We start from the raw sequence: 14,338 nt of genomic DNA on the forward strand, positions 1-14,338 counted from the left end.
GGCGGAACTGTCAAGCGAACCAAATGTTCAATGAATTAGCTGTCTAGTCTGTCATGTTATCAGACCGCTTATATATAAAAAGAAAAAAAAACATTTCTTCTATATGAAATGTAAAAAGAGGTCATTTTCTAATATACAGAAAACTCAAAATGAACGATGCAACGTTGTAAATACAATGTATTGTAGCTATTGCAACCGTATCGAGGCAACGCCACACGTATCAGGTACAACTGATGTTGTAGTGGGTAGTCTAGTCTTTTAAACATAAATAACACTATGGTTAATTCTGCAATAGTGTATTAATTGAAATCGATTTCTTAATGCTTCTGTTCTGTGAGCGATTTAAGTGTCAAAATTTGTTCAGTCGCACATGTAAGTTTTATTATTGTTTCATTATAATATTTCTGTAATACGTAAATAGGAGGGTACTTTTAAGGCGATTACCTTTTATGACTGTTTTCTTATCTATCATGCAGTCGGATGAAAAATAACAATGGACACAAGCGCTTCCAGGGGATTTTGAATTATCTAAAGCCAAATATTATTCAGTCGTTTTGGATTTTGGAAAGACTTGTACACGATAGTCTATATCATGCTGAAAAGTAATAAGTTATTTTCAGAGAAGCAGAATCGTGTTGTAGCACCAGTAATTGAAAACATAGATATTTAGTGCCAATATAAATATCTTAATACAGACACATATTTCCCTTGCGAACGTGGTTTTCAACAAAAATTCAAATCTTACAAAATGGTAAATAATTTATATAAATTATTAATTCAAAACTCATTTACTCGCATTAGATAATCCATGGAAACGTTGTCGCACAGTGTACATGAATTAAGATTTATTGAAAAAAGTATTTTCTGGCTTTTACCATTAATTGAAAACGAATTTCGTCCTCTTGGGCGTATAAATACTTAAATGAATTCTGCAACAGTGAAATACGTGTTTAAATTTGATAGCGATTCAGGATAACTGATGACTTTTCTCCCATGAGCACTTTTACTCAGTCGTTCAAGCTTAGACTAAGAGTCATTGCATTTGCACTGAGATAGAATCATTGTTAGGGCGTAAATCCTTACGTGAGAGAAAGCCTTCCAACCGGCTTGCGAAAGATCTGTGGTTCTACCCAGGTGCCTGACCGTGCATAAAGTATGCCAAGATGTGCACCAGGGATCTTCTACCGCCAGAAAAAGCTGACAAAAAGGCAAAATTACCTATATTTGAGTCGTCGTGATGTTAAAAACAAGACATGATATGGAATATATTGCCAAATTGATGTTATGTACTCGAAACGGCATAATAATTACAGATGAACTGTGCAAATGGTGACAGTTCCTTGGACGACCTGTCAACGTCTACTTATTAAAATTAACCAACGGGATATCTTATGTGTCAAATAAAGGATTTGATTTTGCACATGAAATGGAAGTTACGAGGATGACCTTGTTCTCTACAAGACGGTGTTCATCGACACTCCTGAAATAAGGAAAAGATAGCGTCCTGTTTCATAAATTTTAATGAAATAATCCGGAGCCTAAACAATAAATGCATATTTATAAAAGACATTTGGACATAAGGAACACTGTCATTTAATTATAACGTTTTGCTGTATTTCTTCTTGTAAAATCGATACTATTTATCCAGGATCTAAATATGTGCAATGTGTCATACAGACGCTGCTTTCATTGACATATTTACATGGCACTCCGTAGAAATATATTAGGATTAGACTGTTAATGCTGTTGTGTCTCGCTCAGACATCACAAGGGAATTACAGATAAGGCAAAATTACTAAACAAACAATATAATATCTTGCAGACATTACTAGGTATTGTATATTTTTGAATGTAATAACGGAGAGTATTTAGGAGGGAAAACGTTAAAAATATTTTGAAAACAACAGTTTTTACGTTTGAAATATTGGATAATGATTGTATTTACATCTGTATTTTAATTTAAGACATTCTTACTTCAGAAATTGAGGTTTTACTGAAGCGTAAAGCATCATCTCGATTCAAATATTCGTGTGGAGATACAATAGCAAGCAATGTTGAAGCCAAATTTTCTTGGCAGTTCTACAGGATCAATCATATGTATTCATGCTCTGTTAAATATCTTGTGCTTGATAGCATAATGCAATTGTTTACGGTTATTTTGAAGTTCTAATATATTTTTTGTAATGACTTATCTAATGTAACAGTACATACCTAGCTGTCTTTTTCAAAAATAGTTTCCGTTTGACAGTAGATAACAGCAACAGATAAACACTTGAGTATGTGATCACTGAATCAAATGGAATATTTCAGGAAACCTTTTAACGTTCGTAAGACTGCAGCAAGGTAATCTGTCAATGGTTTAACATAAACAACAGCTCAAATATCTGGGATAATCAGTAGGACTATATTTTTCAGATACAAGCTACTCATTTGAGAAAAAAAAATTGGAATAGTTAATGATATCATGGTAAAATGAAAACCATGAAAACAAATATGTGAGTCTTTGAAACATGCAATATGTTGAACTATTCTACCATAAAAATATTGAACTGTTGACAGAAATATGATAAAAACTTGATTTTCTAAGAAAATACGAGAGAAGTACAGAATGATGTATATCAGAATGAAAGTTATTGTGATTGTGCTAAAAATATAAAATAACTTGATTTGTGAAAGTAATTTGAAAAGTATGAATTATTACAATCAGTTTTAAACAACACAAATATACTAAAATGATGGGCCGATTAAGAGAAACGGCTTCATTTCACAGACGGCTGAAAAACTCGGAATTCTTTTCAAAACGAATCAAGTTTCAAGAGAAAAATATTCATGTTAATCTGCCAGTTAGGAAAATAAAGGATCCGTGTTTGGTTGAGATAAGGAATAAACATACAAAAGAGTTAGTCGACATTGAGGTAGGTACCTTTGTTATTGACTGTTATTACATCACTGGTATTTTGAGCTTTTAGATGTATGTTTTTGTATAACGTGACAAAAATTCTAAAAGATTTACTTCCGATCAGTTTAATGTTAAATGAAAGTAGCGAAGTGTTGACTTATTGTTTATTTTGTAATTTCAATAAGCACTAAAATGGACCCCATTTGCTTTAAACGTAGATTTGTACTTTGTAAAACACAAAGACATACATCAGAACTGGAAGAATATTTGATATTACCATATCACATCACGGCAGTGATTACCTACTTGACAGAAAGTTATCGATTTGTCCAAAATGGCATTTCCATTCTTGACGTGAACATCATAAAAAGTATTTTAATTAAACCTATATCACAAAATGGCAGGCTACCAATTAAAGACACTTCCTGAATTATCATATTTTCACAACTTTAACCCTTACCTTGCTAATTTTCTAAAATGGACTGGTCCATCATTCAATTTGGGAAGCATCACCTATTATTTAAAGGGGTGTTCACTGAAAATGTACTGACTGAATAGCGAACAGTGCAGACGATGACCAGCCTGCAGGGACGTGCAGACTGACCTGTATCTGCACTGGTCGCAAAAGCAAAATCACTTGCCGCCAGCAGGCTAAGGGTTAAATATCCTATTTGTTTCTTCTGTATTATTATTAAGCGAACATTTTTCAGTATATATTTAAGCTTTGAAAGCACTAAACTACATATAGCTACTGCATACTGCTAGATTTGACAAAAGCAAAAAGCAATATAGTCGTACTCTTAGCCGCCAAAAGTTGGTTGTCTGTTGTTAGCTGTAAAACAAATTAGGCACTCACATGTCTTAATTCTTTATATAACTCATTTATAATTACAATTATGAAAACACAATAGACATTCCTTTCTGTTGCACTACTGGACTTTGGTTCTCTGTGGAAAGGTGATAACGGTCAAGTCACAGACAGTGACGAAATGAACAGAACTACAATAACTTACATCTTTTTCTAATAAATGGACAATATCAAAAGCATGGAACTATAATTTTGACTCCTTCATTTAACACTGCACAATTACTTTGTATATTGTGTAAACAATCCAAAAAGGAGGTTGTATTGTGCATTTTGAGGGATTTAACGGTTCGTGCAATTTTATAATTCGATAAGAAAATAATAAAGTTTCTTCTTTTTATTTTAGGGCTTGAAGCGTAATTGCGATATGTCAGTAAAAGCTATTACATAAAATATAAATATTGGCTAACTACAGAAAATTTTAACAGAAGGAATTGCCAAATCAAATCTGTATTTTACAAGATTGAACACGCCAAGTTTCTATAACGTTTAACCGTTTCAGTTTCCTCGGTTACACGTTTTCAAATTTTTTATCATTAAATACTTTTCATATTAATCATATCCAGAGAACAAAATAAACATGGCTAAATAATTACGGTATGTATAACTCATACATTTAAACAAATATAACTATTCCGTGTATATTTGTTTCTCTTATGTTACTAAACTTCACTCTTGTCCAGACAATAGCTAAGGTAAGAACCTGCAATTTTGTACGACCGCAGTTGTTTGGAATGTGAAATAAGCTATATTCGGGATGATGACGAAAAATATAAAGAACAAATAAAACATACAGAACAATCTGAATTGTATTGTTTTAATCCCGAAACAAACACATGACACTGTTTCGATTCGTATAAAGAAAGGCACCCGCCTTTTCGGCGGCATTCCAAAAATACAAAAGATTTAAACATTAAATTACGTCACTTTTAGATACACATTAAACTATTCAAAAGACCGCGTGGAGACTAATAAACACTAATCAATAGCTTTATACTGTGATAAATCTATATTAGCGCACTATTTGGATAAACATTAAGATTTACTTTTAATTTATTTTGAGTTTCAAGACGTAGCACGACGACTTTTAGAGCTGAAAGGACTGCTAGTCCTTTAAACGTTGTTTTTTTTAATCGGTGATAACAAGTTTGAGTTTAATACTTTCTCTTGTTTAGTTGTGTCCTCGTCAGGTTACAAACATTCAGTTAAAGGTAATATCCAACAGCATTGTTCTAATGTACTGTTTTGCTCGCTGCGTATTTTAAAAACATATGCCTCCAGTGATTATAAACAAGAACATCGTTTGCAAAAGATTTAGTCAAAAGTCTAATGAGGTGTGGTACAATTATTTGAATAAATCATCAAACCAGTTAAAATGTTAATATTGATTCTCCCCCTTATCTGATTTGATCATGATGGCGCTCGGTCCATCAGATAAAACACATCTTTTTCGATAAACTGATTGTTTAAGCAAAGGTCATCTGTGATGTCATGTTTATATTCCATCGACTGTAATTCAATATTCTAGACAGTAAAGTCTCACATGTGAGCTTTTATCACGAAAATGTCTCCTTTATAAGCTTAAAATTTCTTTTCCAATCTAATATTCCAGCTCATTCGTTCGCCTAGGGTTATGTCTGAACGACACATTTATGAGATAATGAAGACTGGAATTTCTAAAGCAAGTGAACTCGGATCATATTTAATAATATGAAAGTAAAATAACTGAATCGAACATATTAAATAACATTGTTTCCCATGACCAGTGCCTATTATTTCTCATTATTACATGACGGTTACGGTCCTCTGTTCCCGTGCACTTATATACAATTACGTCATTCTGTACGGACAAATGTTTATGCAACTATAAGAATCCCTCTAAGTGCAAAATCTTTTTGACAGGGGGTTTCGTCAATATTATATCGCAGAATTCGATAGAGCTAACACGTATCCGTGCAAAGCGACAATATACAGGTCCTACAGTTCAGGGTTTTACCAGTATTAATTTGATATGAGATATGTCAAGTAAATTCTAGAAAGGATTCGAAGAATTTGCATTAGTTATAATTTTGTTAAGATCGCAACTCCATATCAGAATTAATTTGTGCTCCAAGGAAGTCATTGGAGCCGCGCCATGTGAAAACCAACATAGTGCATTTGCGCAGTCTGGTCAGGATCCATGCTGTTCGCTTTCAAAGCCTATTGCAATTAGAGAAACCGTTAGCGAACAGCATGGATCCTGACCAGACTGCGCGGATACGCAGGCTGGTCTGGATCCATGCTGGTCGCAAATGCACTATGTTGGTTTTTGAGTCGGCTAAAGGCTGAAAGCCTTTTGACGAGTCCTTGCTATCCAACGATTCTCTAAATGGACCGAATAACATGTGAAGGGATGTAGTTCCATTAGATTTCTCAAATTTCAAACAGTTCACTGCATGAATGAAGTTAAGTTGTGTCAATTCCCTTTGCTATGACCAATATACGATGTAATCTGTCATATTTATGACTTGTAATTGTGCAATTCTCGAATGTAACTCATTAAGCATAAATGTGCATTTTAAGAATTGCGCAGGCTTACAAAGCTTGGGTAACATCCAGCGAAAGACAAAAAATAGTTCCAGCAGAGCTCCAGATAAGATGCGTATTAGCGTAAATTACGTATAGAAATAATGCAAATACGCATGTCTAATAATTTCTAAGCGTATAAAAACGTATATAAAATTACAGAAACGCACACAATGCTTTTTTAAAAACAAAATCTGAATCGTCTGGATGCGTTAGGTAACATAGCCGATCAGCCTTAATTCTCCCACATTGAACGTAAACACGCATCGTATGATTTCTATAAACTTTGCGTGGGTTGAATTTTGCAGTCAGTAAACGGATAAATTAACGGAAGAAGAAGCTGTTACTGGTTTGTTTAGTTACTACTGATATTAAAAATGATTTTAATTCTTATTTTTCGAGAAATAAACAAATCGGCGAAACATTAAATTGTATTTTCTTGTAGTTTTTGAAATCGAAAGTAGATCGTCTATGTTTGGCGAAACGAAACAACTTTTTTATGAAAAGATTTAAATAAGAGGTAATTTAACCGTAAACTTCAATGTCAGATACTGCCAATTGCTGCTAAATGTCTTCGTATCATCACAATTTGTAAAATATATTGTTCAAACTGGAGAAAAGTGTAATCGTATCCGGATATTATATTTTGGGTAAATATCGAGCTGTGTTATGAAATTTTAAGAAAAAAACTAAAAACAAACTGAAACTGGTAGACTATACTGTCAGTACATCAATCATTAGCCGACTCAGGCCATTCAGGCCTTTGATTTCATGGTGCGGCTCAATTTTCGTTTGCTCCAGTGAATTTCTACTCTCGTAACGACGTGGACACATACAGTTCTAAAAAATACACATTTATTTGTAATAGTGTCTACCACAAGTATCACTTTACTGGTTAGTGATTAGGCAGATTCATCAGATTCACCGTGTATAGCAAAATCTAATGGCACATAGCGGTATAAATGAAGGTATCAGCAATTAAATCAACAACAAACATGTTATTTCTCTTAGGGATGTGATTAACATGATGATGGACACTTATCCTACAACCAGGTCGTAATGTAAAACTATATTGTTGGAAAAGAAATGCAGGTTTACATGTTGTCTAGCTCTGAATGCAAACACGTACTAAGGAAAGAGGGGAATTTCTCATTATAAAAATTCTGACTTGTACACAAGTTAAAAAGCAAGGGAAGAAACAGATCACTTCGACAAGAATAAATTGTGCACTTGCGGTTTTGTTTTGGAATACACTCAGCCAGGCCAGAGTTATGGTTCTTGACGTAATCAAATACATATGCATAAAAGAGTAATTTTAAATCATTTGTGAAGCACGTACATCTGTCTGGAATTTATAGTGTAATGATTCACGTTAACGCTATGTATACTTTGACGCCATTTTCTTCGTGACGTCTGCGACGTCATATACGTATGTTTTGTTATGATCAGACTTTGAATAAGAGATACAATCAGAACCTCGTAGTTGTTATATCTATCATAGAAACCCGCACAGTTCTCAATATTTTTGGTGTCGCTTACAAAAACATAATGAAGCTCGACAAACTGCGTACAATTAGAGGCGGTCAACGCAAATTCATAGAAAATCAGCTTGAGAAGATTGAACGTTCGAAGGAAAACACAACACTGGTAGAGTTCCACGCTATTCTTGACTCCATCACGAAGAAATTAGAGACGCTGGAGTCGCTGAATGACAAGATATTGGAACAGACTGAAATTGCTGAAATCGAGGAGGAAATCGTAAGCAGTCAGGAATATACAGTGACAGTTGAAATCAAGATTCGAAAATTATGTGCGTACAGAGAAACTCGTGAGGGAAAGACCGCAGATCGTGAGAAGCCATCTGACGGAGATCGTGACAAGCCTGTGGAGAATACTTCGAGTATCCCGCAAAGACAAAAAGAATCGTATTATATCCACATTCAGCCAGCAAGAATGGATTCACAGGTCAGTTCATTTTCTACGCATTCGTCCAATTTCCATAGACTTCCAAAATTATCATTGCCGACGTTCGATGGTAAGCTTTTACACTGGCAGGCAAACATTCTGGACTCATTTAACTCTGTTGTGCATACAGACCCGAGTTTACCAGTGTACAAAAATTTAATTACCTCAAGTGCCAGCTAGAAGGTGATGCCACTAATACAGTACAGGAATTCGCGCTCACCAACGCTTATTATGCAAAGCAGTAGTCTTGCTCCAGGTACGTCAGGTGCATAAGATTACTCATTCATATATTATTCAAGCCCTACTACAATTTCCTGCACCCAGTAACCCACCCAACAATTTTCGAAGTTATTATTCCAAACTTGTAATTACATCCGCAGTCTTGAATCTCTTGAAGAATGCCACAACATCTAAAAGCAGTCGGACCAGAATTAGCCAAAATATGCTTAAATGGCTTATATGTTTGTGTAATTTTCGTTTCACGTATCCCAAAAAGTATTTGACCAAAGAGTCAATGAAGCGTATAAGATATGAAATTGTGTATTTGGGTTTTTGTTTCGGATTTCAACCATACCAGACTTATGACCCTAGCCGTAGTCACAAATATGCATAAATGACATGAGTTTGTGTCGCAAGTATCTCAAAACATATTTGGCTTAGAGTCATTAAGCCTTATAGAAATATTATTTAATATGTGAAGTTATGCATCTAGGGTATCGTCTGCGCTTTTTCCATTGCTTGTGTAGACAGTAGATGACTTAATATGCTAATTTTGGTACCAGTAACACACAAGTCCTGGTCAAATACAAGTACTGCGTTGTTGAAACAGTGTATTGGGAATGATATTTATTATTAGAGATGTGTATTGCAAATAGGTTATTAAGCTTCATATTCCTGACAACGGCATCTTGTTCTTCGATATGTACAATGTTTTATCTTGTAAGCATAATTATCGTTTTGTCCCAAACAACGTAGTTGTATGATTTGAAAACAAATGGAAGAAGGTGACGTCTTCATAGGATCAACTTTGTTTAAGATAATTTTCATAATGTTTTTGTTTTTAACGTTTAAAATATACTGAATATTTTTTTATTAAAAGACCGTATATGTTCTGAAGTACAAGAATATTTATGTTTTAACGTGATATGGGTCTCTTTTAACATTTAATAACTGAATCATGACAATTTAACAGATATTTCCCTGGAAGAAATAAAGTATTCCATATATAGGTACATTGTGCCTTATCACTTTATTCAAAGCTTATTCTCTCAATATATGTCAAATACAGTTTTTGTTTTACAGCCTCGATGACGTCACATTTTTAGAACAAGTCGCTGAAATGTTTAAAAAATTGATATGATTTTCTTTCTCAGAAATGTTTGTTGTATTATTTGCTTTAATATTTAGTGATGATTTCATATTGAAGGAGTCAGAAGTTCTACTGGGCCGCTAGCTTGTTACTATAGTTCTTCAGTTACCTCTATTTTTCTACACTTTGCTAATAATTATTACATTGCCAGCGAACATGTTACTAATCTTACTAAATTGCATATAACAATTAAATGGCGAAGTGCCAGTCTACGTATTTATGGAATACCCACGTAACTGTCATATTTTAATATTCCATATTCCTATGCGATACCCTATAAATTGTCCCCTGTTTTCGCGAGTACAATAGTTTTAACAATTAGATAAGGTTTTGTATTGACGAGAACATTTTGCAAAGTACGTAATTATCGTAGGCGCCTTTCAGAACATAAAATATTCCATACTGTTCAATAATGGGCTGAACCTCTCTTGTTCATTGCAAATTTGACTTTTAAATTGTTCCTTGTCGATGTATTTCTTATGAGATCGTTCTTATTAATCCAGTATATCTAAATATCTACAATTTACCCTTTGGAATCTGCTTACATTGACATATTTAAAAGACACGGAGTAGAAATAAATTATAATTATGCTGTTATTGCCGTTGTGTCTCGCTCAGAAATCACCAGGGAAAATGGGATGAAGACAAATTTACTTGTCTTGAAACAGACATTAGATTTTCTAAGGGGTGTCCTGAAAGTTACGATACTATAAATACTCACTACTGTTTTATAACTGATCAGAATCCTTTGCAAAAAAAACATTAATAAGAACCTTTAATATGACATCAAATGCTGGTATGCGTCTCTGTATTGAGCAACTGTATAGCGGTGCAAGCGTGGTACTGTCAGATACACTGGCCTCCTTTCGCCACTGTACAGTTGTGAAAATCACAAACTTGGCTTTATAAAAACTTGAGCTATTGCTTTTGACTTTATTAATTTCTATTGAATCAATTCTGTCACAACATATTTTTGTTTTCTTCTTCATTCTTTTCTTTATTTAAGTCGTACTACCACCTGTTACATTTTGTGTTATCGTGCAGTATTCATAATTTTATGTGATGTGTTATTATATTGTCTAATGTCTATTTCTGTTAATACCTGTGTCTAATTTCATGCAGACATAATAACATATCATTGCTTTTAAAATGTAATCACAGTTTTTACGCTTTACAGTTATTTTCTCACATAAGAGTTTTTAGGGTTTTGGTGCGCGGATGACAAATAACTTCTTCTTTAGCTACTTGCACATAATGTTATCTTCTGATATTGCCTACATTTTAAACTCTTTTTCGATGTACTATTTATACTGTGTAACAATATTTTTTTTAATTATTATGTTAGAGGACCATAATAATGTTAGACTGGCTATAGTCAAATATATTATCCTTTTTTTAAATTATAATTACTATTATTGTTATAACGTGTTTGACGTCATCTTTAAACGCAAGACTGACATGACGTCTATTTCGAAAAAGGTTCGATGTTGATCAACGCGTACTAAATAAATCACAAACTTGTTTTTACAACAGTAATGTAGATATATATTGCATTGCTAACAACATACCTTTCTCTTGATGTATCTTCCACTTAGTTCTGATCATTTATAATAACGAAGTTATAAGGAAAGCTACTATCATAACGTTTGGAACACCCCTCATGTACTTTGCATACTTCAAGTGTAATTACTGAAAGTACAATTTCAGGCAAGGACACTCATGATTACAAAGGATAACAGTATCAGCGCTTGGTGTGTGTGCGTGAAAAAATTAATGCTTATCGTTATTATATTTGTATTTTATTTTTTAATAACATTATAACTGCGGAATAAAATAGTTCGTGGAGAACATTTAATTTTCGTATGGAGATCATTTGGCAATCAGTATGTTAAAGTCACCATTGCTTGACATTTCCGTCAGGTTATGTCTGCATATTTAGTAGAATACCTGAATACAGCCAGTTAAAATCCTGATTGAAACTTTATTACAAACATTTGTTCATTTACGCGAATGTGCATTAGGCTTTTTAATTAAATTGTGGATCTTTTTTTGTGAGAATTTCAACAACATAGTATTTTTATTAGATTGGATATGAGATAGCTTCTTTATGTCGGATGGGTACAACAAGATCACTATCGACAAAAGGGGCCTTTTTAAAACTATCAAAGTGACAGAAACAAAAATTCAATGTGTCTGTAAGTATTAGTATAGTTGATAAAACGCGATAGTTTTAAGGTTATCGGCCTTAATGGTATTCGGTATATTCCATGTAGTTTCGTAGTCTTGTCTGTTATATTTTGGCTTTCTGCGGCCACAAATGTACCTCATACGAACAAATATTTCTGTGACAACCGTGAAATGCCAAAATCACGTACGGAGAAAAACGTATTTTAACGGAAATGACCGATTGTCATTACTGCTTGATCACTTAAATTCATCAAACAAACTACTTTTAAGAAATACTATTCAGAAAATTTAAAGATGTAAAGTTTTAAATCTGTTTACAAACTATACATAAGACATAATATACTCTTGATATAAAACAAATATATAGAAATAAAGAACATTAGAAATTGATATTTTGCGACATTCAAAATACTAAACAATGTCAGATGTTTGAGAAAAACTATACATAAGAAAGACTGAGATAATTACAAATCAGCTCAAGACTAACATCAAGTCTGTTTTGTTCTGTGCAAGGCAGTTTCACATATGAATGAACTAAAACAATTACCGAAATTTGTACAAAGTTAAAATCTACAAACTAAAACGTCTAAAGATGATGGGCCGATTAAGAGGAACGGCTGCCTTTCATCGACGGCTGAAAAATTCAGAGTTCAAACGGATCAAGTTTCAGGAAAAAAAGTATCATGTTAATTTGCCAGTAAGGAAAATAAAAGATCCTTGCTTCGTTGAGATAAGGAATAAACATACAAAAGAGATAGTCGACATAGAGGTAGGTGATATCTTTAGTTGTCATTTTATAACACAGTTAAAAACGTTCTGAGATTCAGACTTTTGTATGTTTCCAGCTATGACGTAACAATATTCTTACTGTATTTGAAATGGTCTATTTGGATGCTAAGTAAACGTTAAACGAGGTGGTCTTGCTAATGGAAAGTTCATATCACCTATCCAAAATAGACGAGACAGTACGTTTATAAACGTTTAAGTATTTGCATTGGAAGCTGACTATTAGATTGCCAAAAATCAGAACAAAAAGACAATTGTTAAATTACAAGAGTGTAAGGTTACAGTGTTCGCTTAACCCTAAATTCTAGTTAAGGTATTATTGGTATTACCTAACCGCAGTTATTACTTTGAAAATCTTAACAGAATATATCGTATTCTATCAATAGAGTTTAATATAACATCAGAACGGAAAAAATGTTAATATTCAAGGATGTCACTGTGTTCTCGTAACCATAAGTTCAATGTTATATATTATTGCTATTACCTAACGGTAGAAATTACTTTAAAGTTCTAAAACGATATAACATTTTTCATCATACATCATAGATATGTAATATTACATCAGAACGGTAAGAATATTATCAAAATACAAGGTGATCAGGTGTTCCCTGTATCTTTAGTTCAAGTTTAGATAGTATTGGTATTACATTAGCGCAGAAATAACTTTGCAAATCTTTAAACAATATATCATTTTCCGCCATTTTCTTATTTATCTATACGATATAAGCTTTTGCTTCCTGTATATGTCTCGTACAATACATTTTCCTGTCTGTACTTTCTATGTGATGCTAGACAGACGTGATAAGAAAGTGTCAATGCTAATGGAATGCTTATTTCCTCCTTCCAATATGTTTATTGTTTACTTACTTTTAGTATTCGTACTTGATTGTTAACAGTGCAATATTAACCCTTACCCTGCTAAATTTCTATAATGAACGTGTCCATCTTTCAATTTGGACAGTACCATTTACTTTTAAAAGGGGTGCTTACCAAAAAGATAATGACCGAATGGCGAACAATGCAGACCATGATCAGACATCACGGATGTGCAGGCTGATCTTGGTCTGAACTGGTCGCAAAGACAGAATCGCTTGCCGCAAGCAGGCTAAATATTAATGTATATAATTTTAAGTATATACTTGTGACTAGTACAGATTCAATATGGATTATTTGACATAGTGTATTTTACTCAGGTGAAACTGGTTGTTTTACAAGAACATAAGGTTTATTAATAGCGGTTTCCATTCATTTGATTTAAGACAAACTATTGTTCTCTATAATAACTACTCGTCTTTTTTTCTTTTTGGCCTAGTAATGATTTAATTCAATTTTGAACTTTACTACATGTAAACATTAGCATTCAATGTAAAATAGGGACGATTATAAGACATTTTTACATTTTCGATTAGTATGATACTTATTGTAAGACCAAGAGCTGTCTCCATAGGATGACACATGCCCCCGATGGCACTTTGAATGAATAGATATGGCCGATGTTAGAGTTTAGGACCTTTGACCTACGGACCTGGGTCTTGCGCGCGACACGTCGTCTTACTGTGGTACACATTCATGCCCAAAAATTTTAAAATCCATGCATGAATGACAAAGATATGGACCGGACACGCCCATCAATGCACTATCATGAAATATGACTTTTAACGTCTAAGTGTGACCTTGACCTTTGAGCTACGGACCTGGGTCT

The 14,338-nt window shown here is 33.5% G+C and overlaps 1 protein-coding gene across 2 annotated transcripts in view; it reads left to right on the plus strand.

The window, feature by feature from the left end:
- LOC123537972 (dipeptidyl peptidase 4-like) overlaps positions 1–14,338 on the plus strand; it is a 242,045-nt gene that overhangs the window by 27,638 nt on the left and 200,069 nt on the right. The window contains exon 1 of one of the 2 annotated variants that reach the window (XM_053529932.1): positions 1,779–2,915. The exons of the other annotated variant lie outside the window; for it this stretch is intronic. Coding sequence (XP_053385907.1) covers positions 2,733–2,915 — 183 coding nt within the window. The 5' untranslated portion in view covers positions 1,779–2,732. Of the gene's footprint in view, positions 1–1,778; positions 2,916–14,338 lie in introns of those variants that run through there. 2 annotated transcript variants of the gene reach the window in all.

Source organism: Mercenaria mercenaria, chromosome 18 (assembly GCF_021730395.1).
Source record: "Mercenaria mercenaria strain notata chromosome 18, MADL_Memer_1, whole genome shotgun sequence".
In the NCBI taxonomy this organism is placed as follows: Eukaryota; Metazoa; Mollusca; class Bivalvia; order Venerida; family Veneridae; genus Mercenaria; species Mercenaria mercenaria.